The 22,456-nt window shown below is 55.6% G+C and overlaps 2 protein-coding genes and 1 pseudogene across 2 annotated transcripts; all 3 read left to right on the top strand.

Annotated features, from left to right (window-relative positions):
- Positions 1–508: 508 nt before the first annotated feature.
- On the top strand, positions 509–2,326 carry LOC133263271 (melanocyte-stimulating hormone receptor-like). Its single transcript, XM_061442987.1, has 2 exons — positions 509–558; positions 1,378–2,326. The coding sequence occupies exons 1-2, from the start codon at positions 509–511 to the stop codon at positions 2,324–2,326; spliced, it is 999 nt and encodes a 332-aa protein (XP_061298971.1).
- Positions 2,327–3,013: 687 nt separating this feature from the next.
- Positions 3,014–5,613, top strand: LOC133263264 (tubulin beta-3 chain-like). The gene is made up of 4 exons (XM_061442977.1): positions 3,014–3,197; positions 3,545–3,653; positions 4,026–4,136; positions 4,410–5,613. The coding sequence occupies exons 1-4, from the start codon at positions 3,141–3,143 to the stop codon at positions 5,483–5,485; spliced, it is 1,353 nt and encodes a 450-aa protein (XP_061298961.1). The 5' UTR covers positions 3,014–3,140; the 3' UTR covers positions 5,486–5,613.
- A 960-nt stretch (positions 5,614–6,573) lies between these two features.
- On the top strand, positions 6,574–22,063 carry LOC133263270 (differentially expressed in FDCP 8 homolog; annotated as a pseudogene).
- Positions 22,064–22,456: the final 393 nt, after the last annotated feature.

Raw genomic sequence — 22,456 nt, 5'->3', positions numbered from 1 at the left:
GATGCTTGGGGAGGGGGCTGGGGTGAGCTCAGGCCAGCCCACCCCAGCCCATTCAAATCCCAGCTCCCTGTGATGTTCTCTCACATCACTTGTTTTTGCAGACCTGGCGTTTTCCAACTTGGCTCCCAAAGCCTCCATTAATAAAGCTAAAAATTCCTGGCATGTATCCGCATACTCTTTAGCTGAGCAGCAGCTGGGGGGAGGGGGGGGGGGGAGCTGGTGGCTGTTGATCTGGATTCCTCTTGCTTATGTTTCCCAGGGGGTGAGCAGGATTTTGCCACTCATCCAGCACCATGTGTGTACCAGCTTTGGCTCAACACACACCACGTATTAGCTGAGCTCCCTGCTGGGCTGGTGCTTGTGGTGAGCAAGGCCCCATGGCAGACTGGGACCCCATTCCCAGTGCATCTGGAGCTGCAGGGTGCTCTGTGCCATGGTGAAGGGCTCCAACTGCCCCACGGAAAGGAGCGTAAGCAGCCAACCACAGGATGGGCCTTTTCATGCAGCCATGAATGGCTCTTTGGCAGCCGTGGCTCCAGGCATCAACACCAACCCAAGGCATGTGATGGCCACATGGGTCCCATGTCCCACAGCCCGCCGGGGCTCCTGCTGGTGCTGGGCTTTGCTGGGGCATAGGTGTGGTGTCACATTTAATGGTGCCTTTGACAATCCCTATCAGACCCATCACTTGCCCCATGGCAAAACATCTTCCCCAGGGCCAGGCCAGTGATGCCCATGAGGCCATTGGTAGGGATGGGGACTGGGAGTGGCAGCTTGGCTCCTGCAATGGGGAGGATCCTACTGGGGTCCCCAAGGTGCATGGATACCCCAAGACACACAGTCCCCCAGGATGCTGGGATCCCCCCAGGACACATGGGAACCCCAAGGAGCACAGACACCAGGGTGCAGAGGACCCCTGTGGCACACACTGCCCAAGGAACAAGGCCTGGGGGTTATGTGGACTCCCAAGGATCCCTGGGCATGTGGTGACCCCAAGGCCATGGATCCCCAGGGCTGTGCTGAGGGTCTGGCAGCCACAGCCTCTGCAGTGGTTCCCCTTGCTGCTGGGGTGCCACCGTCATGCAGGTGCCCACCCTCCTTGGGAGGAGAAGCCATGGGAGCCAGAAGAGAAAGGGCTCTTTCTTCTTCAACACCCCAACCCAGTGGACGTGTGGCTGTGGGACACTGGTCAGGGCCGGCAAGGAGGTAGCTGGGACACCAAGGTCCTGGTGGGCAGGTGGTGGGAACCCCCCATCCCCAATTCCTCTGTATCCAACTCCTCATCCTTGCTGCTGGGCACCACAGGAGCGCTGGTGGGGCACAACAGGGACTCAGGGGGTGTGTGGGTACTGTGGGGAGGCCCCAGGGCTGAGGTAGGGGCCATGTTGACGCTGCCCCCCCGTGCCTGCTGTGTGAGCCCTGGAATGCCAGAGAGGGCAACCAGAGCAATGCCATGGCTGGGGCTGGCAGTGCCTGGTGCCAGGGGCTCAACATCCCCAACAATCTCTTCCTCACACTGGGGCTGGTGAGCCTGGTGGAGATCCTGCTGGTGGTGGCCGCCATCCTGAAGAACAGGAACCTGCACTCCCCCACATACTACTTCATCTGCTGCCTGGCTGTCTCTGACATGCTGGTGAGCATCAGCAACCTGGTGGAGATGCTCTTCATGCTGCTGATGGAGCACAGCGTGCTGGTAATCCACACCAGCATCGTCTGCCACATGGACAAAATCATCGACATGCTCATCTTCAGCTCTGTCGTGTCCTCCCTCTCCTTCCTGGGGGTCATTGCTGTGGACCAATACATCACCATCTTCTATGCCCTGTTCTACCACAGCATCAGGAGGCTGCAACAGGCTATGGTAACCATGGCCAGCATCTGGCTGGCCAGCATGTTCTCCAGCACCATATTCATCACATACTACCACAACATCACCATCCTCCTCTGTCTCATCAGCTTCTTCCTCTTCATGCTGGTCCTCATTCTGGTGCTCTATATCCACATGTTCACCCTGGCCCACCACCACCTCTACAGCATCTCCAGCCAGCAGAAGCAGCCCAGCGTCTACCGCAGCAGCAGCCTCAAGGGAGCTGTCACCCTCACCATCTTCCTGGGCATCTTCTTCATCTGCTGGGGCCCTTTCTTCTTCCACCTCATCCTCATTGTCACCTGCCCCACCAACCCCTTCTGCACCTGCTTTTTCAGCTACTTCAACCTCTTCCTCATCCTCATCATCTGCAACTCTGTGACTGACCCCCTCATCTACACCTTCTGTAGCCAGGAGCTCCGGTGGATGCTGTGGGAGGTGGTGCTGTGCTCCTGGTAGGGCGTGGGACACCAGTAATGGCACAGCCGCCTTGCTACGGGATGGACGGACAGATGCGATGGGATGCATCGCGGGGTGCCCCACTCTGTCACCCAATCCAGGCTGAGGGGCTTGCGGTTCCCCATAAAGGCTGTTTGCGGTGATGCCGTGGCTGGCACCACCGTGCAGCTCCCAGGGACCGCTTCCCGGCCCCACTGTCTCTTTTAAGTTCCATTGCTCCTGGTTGCCTCCTGCACCGGCCCCGGGGCTGCGCCGGGGGGGGGGGAGGGGGGCGGCCAGCGTGGCACAGCCCAGACAAAGCGCCTCTCACCGAGGCTTTTGTTCTCAGGCCGCGCCCACCACCGCTCGACTCGGCCCCGGGGTGAGGCTCCTGGCACCCGGGATCCCCGGGGCGGCCCCCCCGCAGCAGGAGGCGCTTTGGGGGGTGTCACCCCCCACCCACCGCCGCCCCGGGATTCTCTCGCCGCTCCCGGGTGGTCCCTGTAGCTCGTTCGTGTCGTGCTCCCCCCTCCCGTGGGCACCGGGATCCCCCTGCCCCGGGGGGACCGGAATGTCCCCACCCGTGCCAGCAGTGCCGGGGTCCATGTGCCTAGTGGAGGGGCGAGGTGGCGGTGCCGGTGCCGCAGGGCTGTCGCAGCGTTGCGGCGGCGGCCGCTGATTGGCTGCGGGGCAGCGGTGACGTCAGCGCCCGGCCCGGTGCAGCTCGAGGCGCCTATAAAGGAGGCGACAGCGGTAGGATTGTCCTCTGCGGTCCCGGTGCTGCTCCTGGTTCACGTCCCGTTTTCATCCTGTTCTGCTCCGGCCCGGCAGTACCATGAGGGAGATTGTCCACATCCAGGCGGGACAATGCGGCAACCAGATCGGCGCCAAGGTAACAGCGGCCCTCCCCTGCCGCTGCGGAGCCGGGCGGTGGACAAAGACCATTCTCCGCACCACTACTTGCCCTCCGCTCCCGCCGCAGTGGGTGGACAAAGGGCCCCGCCCCACTCCAGCCCCCTCCCTCCCCCCATGCCTGTGTCCGCCATTCAGCACTGCGGATAGCGCCTGGTCCGTTCTTCTTGCCATGGGGCTCCCCGCCCTTCCCGGCGGGTTGGGGGTGTGTGTGTGGATGTGTGTGTGTGTGATGGTGAGAGGTCCTCCAGGTCCCTGTGCCCCTTGCCCCCCCCCCCCCCCCCCCGTACCCGGTGTCCCGCCACCGCTAAGCCCTGTCCCCTCCAGTTCTGGGAGGTGATCAGCGACGAGCATGGCATCGACCCCAGCGGCAACTACATGGGTGACTCGGACCTGCAGCTGGAACGCATCAGCGTCTACTACAATGAGGCCTCTTGTAAGCGACACACATCTCCCCCGGGACATCCCCCGGGCAGGGCAGCCCAGCATCCCCACCCTGAGTCTGGGGGGACACACCCCTATCCCTTCCCCCCCAGTGCTAGCAGGACCCAGGTCTTCGGGGTGGGGGACAAATACATGCAAGATACATGCACCCAGCCCTTGGGGAAGGGGGAGGGGGGGGGAGGGACACTTGCACCCCCATCTGTGGAGCCCTATGGTTTGAGGGGGAAGGGGGGGAGACTGTGCACCCATCCCTGTGGGATCCCTACTATGTTTGGGGGGAGAAGTGATCACCCAGCCCCATGGGACCCCACAGGGTGGGTAGGGGCAGCAGCAGGTCCCGCCCCCGGCACAGGCTTTCTCACAGCTCACAAGTACGTGCCTCGTGCCATTCTGGTGGACCTGGAGCCAGGGACGATGGACAGTGTGCGCTCCGGTGCCTTTGGCCACCTCTTCCGCCCTGACAACTTCATCTTTGGTAGGTCCCTGGGGAGGGGGAGACACTGGCACCCACATCCCCACACCCCTTCTGGGCTGTTGCCATGCCTGGGGCACTCAGCAGATGCATCCCCACCCTTGCCACAGGGCCTGGCACAGTCGGTTCACTGTCAAACCTCTGCAATTCCCACTTCCTACCCCACCCCAGCCTCAGATCTTTCCAATGTTGCTGCCGGCAGTGCCCTATCCCCTCCCTGGTGTGGGCATGAGGGTGCTGGCAGCCATCAGTGCCTCTTTTTTCCCCCCTTGGCAGGGCAGAGCGGGGCTGGGAACAACTGGGCAAAGGGGCACTACACAGAGGGGGCCGAGCTGGTGGACTCGGTGCTGGATGTGGTGCGGAAGGAGTGTGAGAACTGCGACTGCCTGCAGGGCTTCCAGCTGACCCACTCACTGGGTGGTGGCACCGGCTCCGGCATGGGCACCCTCCTCATCAGCAAGGTGCGGGAGGAGTATCCTGATCGCATCATGAACACTTTCAGTGTGGTGCCATCCCCCAAAGTGTCGGACACGGTGGTGGAGCCCTACAATGCCACACTCTCCATCCACCAGCTGGTGGAGAACACAGATGAGACCTACTGCATTGATAATGAAGCTCTCTATGACATCTGCTTCCGCACCCTCAAGCTGGCCACCCCCACCTATGGTGACCTCAACCACCTTGTCTCAGCCACCATGAGTGGTGTCACCACTTCTCTCCGCTTCCCCGGCCAGCTCAACGCTGACCTCCGTAAGTTGGCAGTCAACATGGTGCCCTTCCCGCGTCTCCACTTCTTCATGCCAGGCTTTGCCCCACTTACGGCTCGTGGCAGCCAGCAGTACCGTGCCCTCACTGTCCCTGAGCTCACCCAGCAGATGTTTGATGCCAAAAACATGATGGCTGCTTGTGACCCCCGCCATGGCCGCTACCTCACTGTGGCCACTGTCTTCCGGGGCCGCATGTCCATGAAGGAGGTGGACGAGCAGATGTTGGCCATCCAGAGCAAGAACAGCTCCTACTTTGTGGAGTGGATCCCAAACAACGTCAAGGTGGCTGTCTGTGACATACCTCCTCGAGGGCTGAAAATGTCTTCCACCTTTATCGGCAATAGCACAGCCATCCAGGAGCTCTTCAAGCGCATCTCAGAGCAGTTCACAGCCATGTTCCGCCGCAAGGCCTTCCTCCACTGGTACACAGGTGAGGGGATGGATGAGATGGAGTTCACGGAGGCTGAGAGCAACATGAATGACCTGGTGTCTGAGTACCAGCAGTACCAAGATGCCACGGCTGAGGAGGAAGGCGAGATGTATGAGGATGAGGAGGAGGAGTCAGAGGCGCAGGGTGCCAAGTGAGGCCCAATGCCCCACCCCTTTGCCACCCGCAGCCCCCCTGGCTTTGTGCTGTTGCACCCCCAGGCCCCGGCTGGACTCCCCCTGCACCCCTTTGGTGTCTCATGACCCTGTGTCGTCCCCCCCCGCCTCCCCCCTTTCTGGTTTTACTGGGTTGTGTATGTTTGGTTTGGGTTTTTTTAATACTTAGTAAATTTATTGCTGTCCAAGTTCCTCCTGTCTGTGCCTCTGTTTGGGGGGATGGGGACACCCTCTGCTCTCAGGGGCTTGACCTCCAGCCATTCCCATCTTGGGGGATGTTTGGGGACCCCATATGCCTAGGCCCTGGCAATGCCCTGAGTCCTGGTGTGTGTGTGGTGCCCCATGCCCTCCTGCCGCACAGATCTGGGGTTGGGGGTGCAGATATCACCTTGCCTGGTTGTGCCTTTGTCCCCACTGTCACCCTTCTCTATGCTGGGGGGGGGGGTGGGGTGTGTGTGGTTGCCCCTCCCTAGTCAGGGCAGCACTGGCCCTTTGTTTCCCCAAACTGAGGTGGGGGCACAAACCTCAGTGTGCTGCCCCAGGGCTGGGGATGAGCCTGTGCCTGGGGTTGGGGGATCTAGGGCACACCCAAACAGTGCTAAGCCTCCTGGCTCCCGCTTAGGTGCTGGGCTGAAGCTGGAGTGGGGGTCTGGGATGTGCTGCAATGGGGCTGCAGTCCCCCGCGAGTCCCTATGGGAAGAGGGGCTGTGCTGTGGGGGCAGAGGGGACGGGTGGGAACTATGGGGCTGGGACTATTCAGACCTGGGTTATGGGGCTCGTAGGTCTCTCCCCACCACCACTGCGCGGCCCCGCTCTGGCGTGGTGTGATCCGCCGGCCGGCAGTGCGGCGGTGAGGGACGGGGCAGAGAGGGGGCTCGCAGCGGTGAGCGGGGCGGGGTCCGGAGCTGGCACCGGTAGAGGGGGCTCTGGGGGGCGCCGGGTGGGGGGTGGCGTAGGGTTGAACGGAGTCGGTATGGGAGCGGCCGTGGGCTGAGCGGGGCAGGGTGGGGGTCAGCGGAGGGGTGGGTTTGTTCGCGGGGCCGCGGCCGCGTCCCTGTTCTGCAGGGCAGATGGCGATAGCATACGATGAGCGGCTGTCCTGCTTCCACCAGGTACACCTCAATCCCTTCGATAAGGCCAAGCCGCCACCTCAAGAGCGGCCCGACGGGGGTGACCCGGACCCGGGTGGATGCTGACACCCCCCGCACAACCCCTAGCACCGGAACCCCCGGCGCTTTGCCCGTTGCAGGCCGGCGGCTGGACCCGTTCCCGGGGTGTGGGGAAGTGTGTAGTCTGTCTGGAGCCCGGATCAGGGATATCACTAGGGCACTCCCCAACCTGGTGCACCCGACAGACTTCTACCCGCTGCTGGTCTTCCAGACAGGTGAGGGGGAAGCTGCTTCCCGCAGTCTGAGGGGGATGAAGAAAGACTACAGGGCCTTGGGGCAGATGGTGAAAGAGTCTGGGGCTCAAGTGATCTTCTCCTCACTCCTTCCATCTTCCACTGATGATGTGGGATGGAATGTGAAGATTCAGTCCATAAACGATTGGCTTCGAGACTGGTGCTACAGGCAGGGCTTTGGATTCTTTGATAACAGCTGGTTTTATAGGGCACCAGTCTGGACAATGACAAGTGGGAAAGGTTTATCTCACAGAGGCAAAAGGATGCTGGGGCACGAATTAGCAGGGCTCATTTGGAGAGCTTTAAACTAGATTTGAAGGGGGGTGGGGTTGTAGCTGGGCTTGCCCCAGTGGGGCAGCACTCCAGAATTGATGAAGACTGGGAGGCCTCCTATAATCCTAGGGTGAAATCGGTGTGCTCAGCTCGCTCCCTGGAATGTCTGTACACCAATGCGCGCAGCATGGGAAATAAGCAGGAGGAGTTAGAAACCTGTGTTAAGTCAGGAGACTATGATCTGGTGGCAATTACAGAGACGTGGTGGGACAGCTCACATAACTGGAATATAGTCATGGAGGGCTATGTCCTTTTCAGGAAAGACAGGCCAGCCAGGCGGGGTGGTGGGGTTGCTCTTTATGTGCGGGAGCAACTACAATGCACTGAGTTCTGTCCAGGGACAGATGACGAGCGAGTTGAGAGTCTGTGGGTGAGAATTAAGGGTCAGGCTGGCAGGGGTGATACTGTTGTGGGTGTCTGTTACAGGCCACCAGATCAGGGTGAGGAAGTTGACGAGGCCTTCTACAGGCAGCTGAGAGCGAACTCACAGTCACAGGCCATGGTCATCGTGGGGGATTTTGACTTCCCTGATGTTTGCTGGAAGGACCACTTGGCAACCCAGCCACAGTCCAGGAGGTTCCTCCAGTGTATGGATGATAACTTCCTCCTGCAAATGGTGGATGAGCCAGCCAGGAGAGGAGCGCTGCTGGATCTCATCCTCACTAACAGGAGGGTCTGGTCAAAGCAGTAAGGGTTGAGGGCTGCCTTGGTTGCAGCGACCACGAGATGGTGGAATTCAGGATCTTGTGTGGTAGGACCAGTAGAATAGCAAGTAGAATTGCATCCCTGGACTTTAGCAGGGCAAACTTTGGCCTTTTCAGGCAATTGCTAGGGGAAATCCCATGGGCAAGGCTGTTTGAAGGTAAAGGGGCCTGTCATGGATTAAGCCCAGTCCTGTAACTCATTCACTCACTCCCCCACTTCTTTCCCTCCCCCTACTCCCGGAGGGATGGAGAGGAGAATCAAAAAGAATGCAACTCCCACAGGTTGAGATAAGAACAGTTTAGTAACTAAGGTATAACACAAATCACTACTGCTACTACCAATAATAACAATGATAAAGGAAATAACAAGGGAAGAGAATACATCACCTCATCACCAACCAACCGATAACTCGGCCCCCCGGCCCGACCAAGCTCTGACCGATACCTCCTCCAACCCCGCAGTCTCCCAGCCCTTCCGGCTAACTCCCAGTTACATCCTGGGCATGACGTGCTGTGGTATGGAATACCTCTTTGGTCAGTTTGGGTCAGGTGTCCTGTCTCTGCTTCCTCCTGGCTTCCCCTCCTCCCTGGCAGAGCATGAGGCTCACAAAGTCCTTGGCCAAACCAAAACATCCTTGTTATCAGCTCTGTTCCCAGGCCGAAAGTCAAAACACTGCACTTCACCAGCTACCAAGGAGAAAAATGACTGCTACTGCTGAACCCAGGACATTATCCACCCCTTATTCCATACCATTCACGTCATGCTCAGATCCAACATTTTCATTATACTCTTATCTTAGTGCATGGACCAGTCCCTATAAAGCTGCTGAGTCTATCTGGTCCATGATGGCAGGCTCCATCTCTTGTAACAGTCAGAGCAGGAGAGACTGTGTGCAGTGTTCACACTTGTGAATAACCTGGGCAATAGTGTCCATTGCTAAGTCCACCCCTCGATCATGAGTCAATCTCTATGTTGCATCTCTGTTCTGATGGCCTGAAGTGCCATGGGCCCATCAGGCTTAAAATAATTCACTGTCCCCTTCAGCAGTTTCTGCAGCTTGTTGCTGGGGACTCCATACAGCTGCCTTCCATCTCCGACGCTTCCAAAGCACTGGAGGGGCCTAGTGGACTAGATACTTGCCCATACCGTCCCACACACCCTGCCACTCATGACTGTCCAGCCTTGGAGAAAACCTCTTGGTCCCCCTATATTGTCGTCTAACCCCAGACAAGACCCAAACCTGACTCTGCTTAACTTTTGAGATCAGACAGAATGGTCGTGGGTAAAACACACTCTGTATGTGTGCCAACATGCTGATCCCCATCACAATCAGCAGGCAGGTCCCAAGGATACCCAAAGGACATTCAAAACCTTCAGAACTCTCAAACGATGCTGCTGTACTTGTCACTGGGGCTGGTGTAGCTGCTGTGCTTGCCGGCCCTCCCACCACCAGCTTCTCTTTTTCTGAGTCCAGCTCTTCCTCCTCTGCCTTGCTGAGAAATGCTGCGTGGTCTCTTGCATCCACCTGGGGCTCGGTGGGCTGCTTCCGGGAGATGGTCTCGGCCGTCGCAGGGCTGGGCTCGGCCGCGGGGCTCGGCTCCTCTGCGGGGCTCGGCTCCTCCGCCGCCTTCTCCCGCTGTTCGGCAGCCGCCTCCTTCCTCTCCTCGACCGCCCCGACCTCCTCCCCCGGCAGCCGTCCCCTCGCGGCCTCCGGCCCCGCTCCCGCCGCCGCTTGGTCCCTGGGGCCCCTCTCCCGGGCCGCTTCAGCAGCCGCCGGCTCCCGGGGCCGCTCCCCCTCGGCTCCCCGCAGCCTCACGAAGACGGAGGCGAGGGCGAGGGCCAGGACGGTGAAGAGCAGCCGGACGGCCAGATACAAGTCCACGGCCACGTCCGTCCCGCCCTGCTGCTGGAGCCCGCCCGTATTACAAGTCATTGCCATAAAGCACAGTGAGACAAGAACATTAGCCCAAGCCCCACACTTGATAAACACTAACACAGCAAATACCAGCTCTAAGTAATGTACTACATTCTGAAGCTGTGAGATCAAGAGGAACAACTCTGAGAGCCAATAAATCAGCATTGTGACAACTGACTATTAATCCGGTCAGATCTGTCTTTATCTCAAGCCTTCGTGCCCCACGTTGGGTGCCAAAAAGAACTGCCGTGGTTTAAACCCAGTCCGGTAACTCGTTCACTCACTCCCCCCCTTCTTTCCCTCCCCCTACTCCCGGAGGGATGGAGAGGAGAATCAAAAAGAACGCAACTCCTACAGGTTGAGATAAGAACAGTTTAGTAACTAAGGTATAACACAAATCACTACTGCTACTACCAATAATAACAATGATAAAGGAAATAACAAGGGAAGAGAATACATCACCTCACCACCAACCAATCGATAACTCGGCCCCCCAGCCCGACCAAGCTCTGACCGATACCTCCTCCAACCCCGCAGTCTCCCAGCCCTTCCGGCTAACTCCCAGTTACATCCTGGGCATGACATGCTGTGGTATGGAATACCTCTTTGGTCAGTTTGGGTCAGGTGTCCTGTCTCTGCTTCCTCCTGGCTTCCCCTCCTCCCTGGCAGAGCATGAGGCTCACAAAGTCCTTGGCCAAACCAAAACATCCTTGTTATCAGCTCTGTTCCCGAGCCGAAAGTCAAAACACTGCACTGCACCAGCTACCAAGGAGAAAAATGACTGCTACTGCTGAACCCAGGACAGGGCCCAAAATAGTTGGTTGGCATTCAAGGATTGCTTTTTCCGAGCTCAAGATCAGAGCATACCAACACGTAGGAAGTCAAGGAAGAGGGCCAGGAGACCTGCCTGGCTAAATAGGGAATTGCTGGGTATGCTCCAGTGGAAGAGGAGAGTTTAGAGGTCATGGAAGGAGGGGCTGGCCACTTGGGAGGAATATAAGGCTGCTGCTAGAGGATGTAGGAAGACAGCTAGGATGACTAAGGCCTCCTTAGAATTAAACCTGGCGAGAAGGGTCAAGGACAGCAAAAAGATCTTTTTCAAATACATGGCTTACAAAACTAACACCAGAGGCAATGTAGGCCCACTGATGAACGGGATGGGTGCCCTGGTGACAGAAGATACAGAGATGGCAGAGTTACTGAATGCCTTCTTTGTCTCTGTCTACTCTGCTGCAGGCAGTCCTGAAGAGCCCTGTACCCCTGAGACCTTAGATGAAGTCAGGTCAACGGAGCGGTTTGCCTTAGTCAATGAGGAATGGGTTAGAGACCAGTTGAGCAATCTGGACATCCATAAATCCATGGGTCCAGATGGGATGCACCCGCGGGTGCTGAGGGAACTGGCGGAAGTCATTGCTAGACCACTCTCCATCATCTTTACCAAGTCTTGGGAAACGGGAGAGGTGCCTGAGGACTGGAGGAAAGCAAATGTCACTCCAGTCTTCAAAAAGGGCAAGAAGGAGGACCCGGGTAACTATAGACTGGTCAGCCTCACCTCCATCCCTGGGAAAGGGAACACCTTATCCTTGGTGCCATCTTAAGGCATATCAAGGATAAGAGGGTTATGAGGGGCAGTCAGCATGGGCAGGGAATAACTTGATGAAATATAACAAGGGAAAGTGTAGAGTCCTGCATCTGGGCAGGAACAACCCCAGGTTCCAGTATAGGTTGGGGAACGACCTGTTAGAGAGCAGTGTAGGGGAGAGGGACCTGGGGGTCCTAGTGGACGACAGGATGACCATGAGCCAACACTGTGCCCTTGTGGCCAAGAAGGCCAATGGCATCCTGGGGTGTATTAGAAGGGGGGTGGTTAGTAGGTCGAGAGAGGTCCTCCTTCCCCTCTACTCTGCCCTGGTGAGACCGCATCTGGAATATTGTGTCCAGTTCTGGGCCCCTCAGTTCAAGAAGGACAGGGAGCTGCTGGAGAGAGTCCAGTGCAGGGCAACTAAGATGATTAAGGGAGTGGAGCATCTCCCTTATGAGGAAAGACTGAGGGAGCTGGGTCTCTATAGTTTGGAGGAGACTGAGGGGTGACCTTATTAAAACTTGCCTGGACACATTCCTGTGTAACATTATCTAGGTGTTCCTGCTCCGGCAGGGGGATTGTACTAGATGATCTTTTGAGGTCCCTTCCAATCTCTAGCATACAGTGATACTGTGATACTGTGAGAGCGCCCCGGACCTGAGCCTGGCTTAGGACCATTTCTCCCACCCCGTGGTGAGTGGGGCGGGGGTTGGGGGCTGTTGGCTCATCCTCCTCCCCCTTCCTCTCCTCCTCCTCCCAGTGCCACAGGGTCTGATCATGGCGTCGGACGTGCAGCAGTTGTGCCAGGGCATTGAGGATTGCAAGCAGGCAATCCTGGTGTTGCCCAAGCATTCAGAGATTCAGAGTGGCAGAAGGACTTGGTGGTGCGGCTCATCCACCTCTGCCTCAAGCTGCAGGAGCTGAAGGTTGGGCTGGGACCAGGGCCACACACCCATCCCACATCCCCGTGCTGACAGCTGTCTGTGCCCTCCCCCCCCCCCCCCCCCCCGCTGCTACTACCAGTGCCACAGCAATTGCCTGCACCTGATGAGCAAGGCCTGCATGCAGGCCAAGGTCAGCCATCAGGCTGAGTACCAGCTCAGCATCTGCCACAAGAGTGGCCTGGCCAGTCATGACTACTGCTGTGCCAAGTGCTGTACCCCCATCTCCCTCTGTGAGGCTGCGTCACTGTGATGTGGGGCAGGGGGGCTGGAGGATAAGTGGGGCTGGGCTCCTCTGGGGGCTGCCTGGGGCTGGGGCCTGCATGGGGCTGGGTGGAGCTGGGGGCACAGTAGGGCTGGGGGCACAGTGGAGCTGGGCTCCCTTGGGGGCTCTGGGGGAAACTGGAGGCTAGGGCTTCCTGGGGCTGGGGTATGTGTGGGGCTGGGCTTCTTTGGGGGCTGCATGGGGTTCGGGGAGCTGAAGGTTGAGGCTCTGGGGGCCATGTAGGGGTGGGAGCTATGTGGAGACGGGGTGAGGTCTGGGCTGTGCGGGACTGAGGAAATCCACAGTGCATAGGAAGGTGATGTTGGGGCCCTACTGTTAGAGAGGGTGAAGTTTTTACAATAAAATAATCATATAAAATAGTAAAATGATTATATTTGCGAAATTTATAAATCAATAGTGAGGCTTTGTATATTAGAAGACGTTGTAACTTTGCAGTTTTGTATCATAGTTGCTCTATAACTAAATGTTACAATGGTAGTCTTGGTAGCAAGAGCTAACATAACTGTATATGGTGAGGGGAGTATGGGTGTATATATTTGTCCTGGGTTCAGCAGTAGCAGTCATGTTTTTTCCTTTGTGTTAACTGGTGCAGTGCTGTGTTTTGACTTCTAGTTTGAGAACAGTGTTGGTGAAGCCGATGTTGTCGGTTGTTGCTAAGTGATGTTTACCCTGACCAAGGACTCTGTGAGGCTCATGCTCTGCCAGGGAGGAGGGGAAGCTGTGAGGAAGCAGAGACGGGGCGCCTGACCCGGGCTAGCCGGGGAGGTATTCCATACCACAGCACGTCATGCCCGGGGTGGGGGGTAACTGGGAGTTACCCGGAAGGACAGGAGCTTCCGGGTGGAACTCGTTTTCTTGGCCAGTGGTATCGTATTCTCTTCCCTTGTTATTTTCCCTTATCATTGTTTTTAGCTGATAGTAGCAGTGGTGATTTGTTGCTGGACTGTTCTTGTCTCAACCCGTAGGAGTTGCACTCTCTCGATCCTCCTCCCCGTTCCTCCGGGAGCGGGGAAGGGGAGGGCCCCAGTGCAGGGGGGGGGGAGACGGACACGGACCTTGATTGTTGTCAGCTCGGCACCACTCACTGGGAGTGAGTGAACAAGTTACCTGACTGGGTTTAAACCACGACAGTTCTTTTTTGGCGCCCAACGTGGGGCACGAAGGGTTGAGATAAGAACAGATCTGACTGGATTGATAGTCACTCGTCACAATGCTGATTTATTGGCTCTCAAGGTTTTTCCTCTTGATCTCACAGTTTCAGTATACCATATCTTACGTCCATCCGGTATTGGCTGTATTAGTGTTTTTCAAGTGTGGGGCTTGGGCTAAGGTTTTTATCCCATTGTACTTTATGGTAATGACTTGTAATACAATAGAATCATTGATCATGAAACTGATCTGGTTTATGTTCCCAGTGTGGTCACCACCTTTATACTTTGGGAGGTATATGATGGAGGTGCTTAGCAATTACACATCTTTTTTCTCCTTCTCAGGTGCTCAACCTGTGAAGGAGACATCCTTTTACCCTCCTAGTCGTCCCCCCAGACCATTTACATTTGAGAGTTTTGAATTTTTTGAATGGCCTTTTAATGCTGTTGAGACTTGTTTGCTGATGGTGATGGGAATCACCATGCTAACACGCATGCAGAGTGTGTTTTGCCCACTACTGATTTCAAGAGTTAAGCAGATTCAGGTTTGGGTCTTGTCTGGGGTCAAACGACGATGTAGGAGGACCGAGAGATTTTCCCAGAGGCTGGACAGCCATGAGTGGCAGGGTGTGTGGGATAGTATGGGCAAGTATCTAGGTCAGTGGGCCCCTCCAGTATTTTGGAATTTCACTACCGAACAACTGCAAAATCCAGAAGAATTAGTAAAACACTTAAATGAGGTGTGTGGTCATTCTGGCCATACCAGAGATGGACAAATCACGGCAACGTGCTGGGGCTTGGCCTATGCTTACAGGGCCTTGTTCAACACTATCCAGCACCTTCAAAAAGAAAAGAATATCGGCGGATTTGAGGGCAAAGCGACAGTCGCTACTCAAACTTTGGCTGCAATGAACTGCGCAGCTACCCCAGTGGCAAGTACAGCAGCTGCTCAAACTTCAACTGCAACAGACAGCGCGGTTACCCCAGCTCCAAGCACGGTAGCTACACCACCCCCAGCAACAAGTACAGTCGCTACTCAAACCACAGTGATAATCACTGCAGCCAAACCAGAGGACCAATTCATACCAATATCGGTTGCCCCTGTACGCAAGAGAACAAGCAAAAAGGAGGCAAAAAGGGTGAAGCGAGATGAAGAACCAATGAATTCACCACCCGGCCCAGAATCTGATCAGGAGTCATCATCACATGACGAAGAAGAAGAAGAAGAGGTAACTTCTCGACCTCGGACCTCAACCGAGCTGCGGAATATGCGAAAAGATTTTACCCGGCAACCAGGGGAGCACATCATCACCTGGTTACTCCGATGCTGGGACAATGGGGCCGATGGTCACGAACTAGAAGGTACAGAAGACAAGCAGCTGGGATCACTTGCTAGAGAAGGGGGAATTGACAAAGCAATTGCAAGAGAGAAAAAGTCCCTCAGCCTTTGGAGGAGGCTCTTGGCAGCTGTGAAAGAAAGGTTTCCGTACAAGGACGATGTTACGAGTCGTTCGGCCAAGTGGACTACTATAGACAAAGGCATCCAGTCTCTGAGGGAATCGGCCATCGTAGAGATGATCTATCACATCAAGCCGAATAACGGGGATACACCTATAGATCCAGATGAAGTTGAATGTACACGACCCATGTGGCGAAAACTTACACGGAATGCACCATCATCATATGCCCATTCATTGGCAACAGTGACCTGGAATGACATAGTACCACTAACAGTGGATGAAATGGTTCATAAACTCCGAGAGTTCGAAGACAATCTCACTCCTTCCATCCATTGCTTTTACTTGGAGGGGTGTCCAGTTCACTTGGAACCGACTGCCCCAGGGGTGGAAACACAGCCCTACCATTTGCCATGGACTGATCCAGACTGCACTGGAACAGGGGCAAGCTCCAGAACACCTGCAATACATTGATGGCATTATTGTGTGGGGCGATACAGCGGAAGAAGTCTTTGAGAAAGGGAGGAAAATAATCCAAATCCTGCTGAAAGCCGGTTTTGCCATAAAACGGAGTAAGGTCAAGGGACCTGCACAAGAGATTCAATTTTTGGGAATAAAATGGCAAGATGGACGTAGACAGATCCCCACAGATGTGATCAACAAGATAACAGCAATGTCTCCACCAACTAATAAGAAAGAAACGCAAGCTTTCTTGGGTGCAGTGGGGTTCTGGAGAATGCACATCCCAAATTACAGTTCGATTGTAAGCCCTCTCTATCATGTGACCCGGAAGAAGAATGATTTTAAATGGGGCCCTGAGCAGCAACAAGCCTTTGAGCAAATTAAACGCGAGATAGTTCATGCAGTAGCCCTTGGACCAGTCCGGACCGGGCCAGATGTAAAAAATGTGCTGTACACTGCAGCTGGGGAGAACGGTCCTACCTGGAGCCTCTGGCAGAAAGCTCCAGGGGAGACTCGAGGTTGACCCCTCGGCTTTTGGAGTCGGGGATACAAAGGATCTGAGGCCAGCTATACCCCAACTGAGAAAGAGATACTGGCAGCGTATGAAGGGGTTCGAGCTGCTTCGGAAGTGATTGGCACTGAAGCACAGCTCCTCCTGGCACCCCGGCTGCCCGTGCTGGGCTGGATGTTCAAAGGCAGGGTCTCCTCTACACATCATGCAACTGATGCTACATGGAGTAAATGGGCTGCACTAATTACACAACGAACTCGAATAGGAAATCCCAGTCGTCCAGGCATTCTAGAAGTCATCATGGACTGGCCAGAGGGCAAAGATTTCGGAATGTCACCAGAGGAGGAGGTGGTGCGTGCTGAAGAGGCCCCACCATATAATAAACTGTCAGAAAGTGAAAAGCAGTATGCCTTGTTTACTGATGGCTCTTGCCGTATTGTGGGAAAGCAGCGGAGATGGAAGGCAGCTGTATGGAGTCCTGGACGACAAGTTGCAGAAACTGCTGAAGGAGAGGGTGAATCGAGTCAATTTGCCGAGGTGAAAGCCATCCAACTGGCCCTGGACATTGCTGAACGAGAAAAGTGGCCAGTACTTTATCTCTATACTGACTCATGGATGGTGGCAAATGCCCTGTGGGGGTGGTTGAAGCAATGGAAGCAGAGCAACTGGCAACGCAGAGGTAAACCCATCTGGGCTGCTGCACTGTGGAAAGATATTGCTGCCCGGGTGCAGAACCTGGTGGTGAAGGTACGTCATGTAGATGCCCATGTACCCAAGAGTCGGGCCACTGAGGAACACCAGAGCAACCAACAAGTGGATAAAGCCGCTAAGATTGAAGTGGCTCAGATGGACTTAGATTGGCAACATAAAGGTGAATTATTTTTGGCCCGGTGGGCCCATGACACTTCAGGCCATCAGGGCAGAGATGCAACATATAGATGGGCCCGTGACCGAGGGGTGGACTTAACAATGGACACTATTGCCCAGGTTATTCATGAGTGTGAAACATGTGCTGCAATTAAACAAGCCAAGCGGTTAAAGCCTCTTTGGTATGGAGGACGATGGTTGAAGTATAAATATGGGGAGGCCTGGCAGATTGACTATATCACCCTGCCACCAACCCGCCAAGGCAAGCGCCATGTGCTTACCATGGTGGAAGCAACCACCGGGTGGCTGGAAACATACGCTGTGCCCCATGCCACTGCCCGGAACACTATCCTGGGCCTTGAGAAACAGATTTTGTGGCGACACGGCACCCCAGAGAGAATTGAGTCAGACAATGGGACTCATTTCCGGAATAACCTTATAGATATTTGGGCCAAAGAGCATGGCATTGAGTGGGTATATCACATCCCCTACCATGCACCAGCCTCTGGAAAAATCGAACCCTACAATGGGCTGTTAAAAACTACACTGAGAGCGATGGGTGGGGGAACTTTCAAGCATTGGGATACACATTTACCAAAGGCCACCTGGTTGGTCAACACCAGAGGATCTGCCAATAGGGCTGGCCCAGCCCAGTCAGAACTTTTACATATTGTAGAGGGGGACAAAGTTCCTGTGGTGCATATGAAGAATTTGCTGGGGAAGACAGTCTGGGTTATTCCTGCTTCAGGTAAAGGCAAACCCACTCGTGGGATTGCTTTTGCTCAGGGACCTGGATATACTTTGTGGGTTATGCGGGAAGATGGGGAAGTCCGATGTATACCTCAAGGGGATTTGATTTTAGGGGAAAACAGCCAGTGAACTCAATTGTATGCTGTTGCCTGCTGTGTAATGCTTTTATAGCCCATCAACTAGATGTCTCCAGGTCACCAGCGACTGGCCCTGACTTCCCTCCAGCCATCATCCCAACAGAGAATGAACTTGGAACATCATGGACCGAATGGACTCGGCAGCATTATAGGGATTGGTCCATGCACTAAGAAAATGATTTTTTCCTCTTGGTCTGTATGTATATGAATGTATATATGTGGGAGAGCGATGGTGTATTGAAAATGTGGGATCTGAGCACGACGTGAATGGTATGGAATAAGGGGTGGATAATGTCCTGGGTTCAGCAGTAGCAGTCATGTTTTTTCCTTTGTGTTAACTGGTGCAGTGCTGTGTTTTGACTTCTAGTTTGAGAACAGTGTTGGTGAAGCCGATGTTGTCGGTTGTTGCTAAGTGATGTTTACCCTGACCAAGGACTCTGTGAGGCTCATGCTCTGCCAGGGAGGAGGGGAAGCTGTGAGGAAGCAGAGACGGGGCGCCTGACCCGGGCTAGCCGGGGAGGTATTCCATACCACAGCACGTCATGCCCGGGGTGGGGGGTAACTGCGAGTTACCCGGAAGGACAGGAGCTTCCGGGTGGAACTCGTTTTCTTGGCCGGTGGTATTGTATTCTCTTCCCTTGTTATTTTCCCTTATCATTGTTTTTAGCTGATAGTAGCGGTGGTGATTTGTTGCTGGACTGTTCTTGTCTCAACCCGTAGGAGTTGCACTCTCTCGATCCTCCTCCCCGTTCCTCCGGGAGCGGGGAAGGGGAGAGCCCCAGTGCCGGGGGGGGGGGAACGGACACGGACCTTGATTGTTGTCAGCTCGGCACCACTCACTGGGAGTGAGTGAACAAGTTACCTGACTGGGTTTAAACCACGACAATATTGTAAAACTCTACCCAAGCAGAACCTAAGTTTAAGATAGCCAAAAAGGGCATACCAGAAGCATCCGGGTGAAGATAAGAGAATGCTAACGTCCACAAGAAGATTGGGACCTAGCCAAGTAGGGAAAAGGTGAAGAGGACAACCTGAGTGTCCTGGGTTCAGCAGTAGCAGTCATGTTTTTCCTTTGTGTTAACTGGTGCAGTGCTGTGTTTTGACTTCTAGCTTGAGAACAGTGTTGGTGAAGCCGATGTTTTCGGTTGTTGCTAAGTGATGTTTACCCTGACCAACGACTCTGTGAGGCTCATGCTCTGCCAGGGAGGAGGGGAAGCTGTGAGGAAGCAGAGACGGGGCGCCTGACCCGGGCTAGCCGGGGAGGTATTCCATACCACAGCACGTCATGCCCGGGGTGGGGGGGTAACTGGGAGTTACCCAGAAGGACAGGGGCTTCCGGGTGGAACTCATTTTCTTGGCCGGTGGTATCGTATTCTCTTCCCTTGTTATTTTCCCTTATCATTGTTTTAGCTGATAGTAGCGGTGGTGATTTGTTGCTGGACTGTTCTTGTCTCAACCCGTAGGAGTTGCACTCTCTCGATCCTCCTGCCCGTTCCTCCGGGAGCGGGGAAGGGGAGAGCCCCGGTGCGGTTGCGGGGGGGGGGGGACGGTCACGGACCTCGATTGTTGTCAGCTCGGCACCACTCACTGGGAGTGAGTGAACAAGTTACCTGACTGGGTTTAAACCACGACACTGAGGAAGACTCCTTACTTCATCAGGGCGACCACCAGAGGGGGCTGCGCAAGCGCAAAAGAGGCTGATGTCGTAATAGACTGATGTAGCAATCCTTGATGTATATGTATTAGTAAATGATGTAATCTGTGTTGAATATGTATTAGTTACGAAATTTTTAGCGTATAAATTGCGAACGTGATGTGACGGGAGTCGGAACCAGATTTGGGTGCGTAGCCCTGGTTCCCGGCGCCTCAATAAAGCACCTCATATAACCATCCCAGTGGTTATGTGTTTGTCTCGACGCTAACATTACTGCATGCTGTATGTGATACAGGGTTAACCAGTGTACTGATGCGCGGTGCAAAGGACCTTGTAGCTCATTATAATACAAAGCGGGGATAGGACATGAATATGTATAGGCGTATTGTGCAACCTTATTAATATATATAACTTTAGAGAATAAATGTAGAGGGAAACAACCCTGAGGTACGCATGACTTTGAAGAATTATCCCCATGCGTCTCAGTGCTGAATAAAAAGCATACCTACTTTACAACTTTTAACAAGTTGTGGAGTCTATCCGCATATCACATGTCCATTGGGGACATGGTGTGGGGTGAGCAGGGTGTGGCATGGTGCCAGTATGTGTGCCAATGTGTGTGCTGGCACGTGCCACCCCGGGGGGGTGCCCAGCAAGGCCCAGCAGTGCAATTACACCAACCTCTCCTATTGCAGCAGCTGCCACTGGAACAACCTGGCCATCATGCCTGCCCATGCTATTCATAACTGGGACTTTGAGCCCCACAAGGTGCCCTGGTTGGGGGCTTGGGGGTGCTGTGTCCCTGGGTAGAGGTCACCTGGGGGACCCACATCCCTGGTCATGGGGGTCCCTGGGGGCCATGTCCCTGGGTAAAGGTCACTTGGGGGGGGGGCGTATCCCCAGGGCTGTGTCCCTGGCAATGGGGCCCAGTGGCTATGGGGTGACAGTGGTCACAGGTGGGCAGGTGTCACGCTGCAGCATGTGGTACCTGGTGCTGATGGTGTCCTGGCCTGTGCTGAAGCTGCGGGAGATCAACCCACTGCTCTTCAACTGTGTGGAAGAGCTGGTGGAGACCCAGGTGAGTGTTGGAGGGTGCAGGCACAGGGGGGATCCCATCCTGCAGGGCTGGAGCTGGCAGGGTGGGCAGCTGCAGGCAGCACAGCAGATGGAGCATGGTGTGAGCAGGAGGGAGAGGGGGACCCTGGCAGCACCCACTGGATCCCACAAAGGGGGATCAGGGCAGGAGTGGGGGTCAGGGAAGAGGGTGGCCAAACTGCTACAGGGCTGAATTTGACCCAGCTTGACTTGTCCCCATCATATCCCTATCACCATCCTCATCCTGTCCCATTCCCACACCCTATCCATCTCATCCCTGTACCTGTCTCCATCCTACCCCTGCCACCACCCTTTTATGTCTTGGTCCCATTCCATCTTGTCCTGTCCCCCCATAGAAGCTGCACCAGGACATCCTGCTCATGAAGCCCTACTTTATCACCTGAAAGGAGGTGATGGAGTTACAGCTGCTGCTGCAGATCAGCCCCAGGGGACAGGACTGAGTTGGGGGTCCAGGGCCTGATGTAGCAGTGATGGGCACAGGGGTGACAGGCACAGCAGTGACAGGCTGTCTGGCTGCAGGACTGGCAGCACTTTGGAGAATGATGAGACATACTCACTGCAGGACCTGACTGATGCTGAGGCTGGGCACCTGAGCTGCTCCCTCACTGAGATCCACACCTTCTTTGCCAAGCACATCAAGTTAGACTGTGAGGTGAGCTGGTGCCATGGGGTCAGCACCATGGGGGGGCTGGCAGGGTCCCCTTAGCGCACCTTTGGTACCCTCTGCTCCTGTCCCAGTGCTGCCAGGTGAAAGGCTTAATCTGTGAGCTCTGCAAGGAGGACAATGTTCTCTTCCCCTTCATCAGCCATGCCTCATTCTGCACCAACTGCTCCACCATCTTCCACAGGTATGGCACATACCAGGATGGCCGCACTGGGGTGGGGGGACACGCAAGGGCCAGTGTGGGGGTGATCGGTGCTGTCCCCTCCCTGCAGGGACTGCTACTACAACAACTCCACACCCTGCACAAGCAGACCCTCTTTCAGGACTCCAGCATGGAGGCAGAGCCCTGATGGGGGGGGGGGGTGGAGTGGGGACAGGCCCCACATCCACCCCATGGTGCCCTGGGACAGACATGGGCACCCCATGGCTGCCTGGGGACCAGGGTGACTCTTTACTCCTGCTGGACCCTCTGTCTATGGGGCCCTGAGGGATGAGATGGGATGGGGGGGGGGGGTTGCTGCCAGACCCCAGCTGCTCCCTGGGAACTGGGTGAGCCCCGGGGGTGAGGGGGACTGGGATCCCGGTAATGACCCACAGCAGCTCCTGCTGTCCCTACACTGATCCCACCTGCAGTGGCCATGCCTGGAGCACAGAGGTGGGTGCAGGCAGCAGGGTATGGTACTCCTGCCCTGCCTGCACCCATGCAGCATGGGCCCGTGTTACCAGCTGAGCTGGAGCCAATGCTGCACCAGGACAGACCCGAGCTGATCTCCCGCGGGCTGGGCAGGGTGGCGGGAGCTGGGGGAACTCCCCCTTCCACACACATGCACTACTGGAATAACACTGCTGAGTCTGGGGGCCAACACCCGGTTCCCCCACCGGGTTTCCTGTAGCATTAATGAGCCTCTGTGTAACCCATCACTCGTGTCCCTGCTTTGGCACAGTGGGACTGGGACTCCAGTGTCGTGTCCTTCCCCCCCCAGCTCTGCCAAATGGGCCGCGACGTCGCGGTGTCCCGCTCTG

This window comes from Pezoporus flaviventris, unplaced genomic scaffold, assembly GCF_033815535.1.
Source record: "Pezoporus flaviventris isolate CSIRO_AGI_PZ_B2104156 unplaced genomic scaffold, CSIRO_AGI_Pfla_v1 ptg000263l, whole genome shotgun sequence".
Lineage (NCBI taxonomy): Eukaryota > Metazoa > Chordata > Aves > Psittaciformes > Psittacidae > Pezoporus > Pezoporus flaviventris.
Note: the sequence above shows the minus strand (reverse complement) of the source record. Positions and strands in the feature narration are given on the sequence as shown.

Coding starts and splice junctions, on each gene's coding strand:
- LOC133263271 (XM_061442987.1), top strand. CDS start 509: ATGAATGGCTCTTTGGCAGCCGTGGCTCCAGGCATCAACACCAACCCA. Junction 559..1,377: donor GGCATCAACACCAACCCAAG/GCATGTGATGGC, acceptor GGGCTGAGGTAG/GGGCCATGTTGACGCTGCCC.
- LOC133263264 (XM_061442977.1), top strand. CDS start 3,141: ATGAGGGAGATTGTCCACATCCAGGCGGGACAATGCGGCAACCAGATC. Junction 3,654..4,025: donor CTACTACAATGAGGCCTCTT/GTAAGCGACACA, acceptor GCTTTCTCACAG/CTCACAAGTACGTGCCTCGT. Junction 4,137..4,409: donor CCCTGACAACTTCATCTTTG/GTAGGTCCCTGG, acceptor CCCCCTTGGCAG/GGCAGAGCGGGGCTGGGAAC.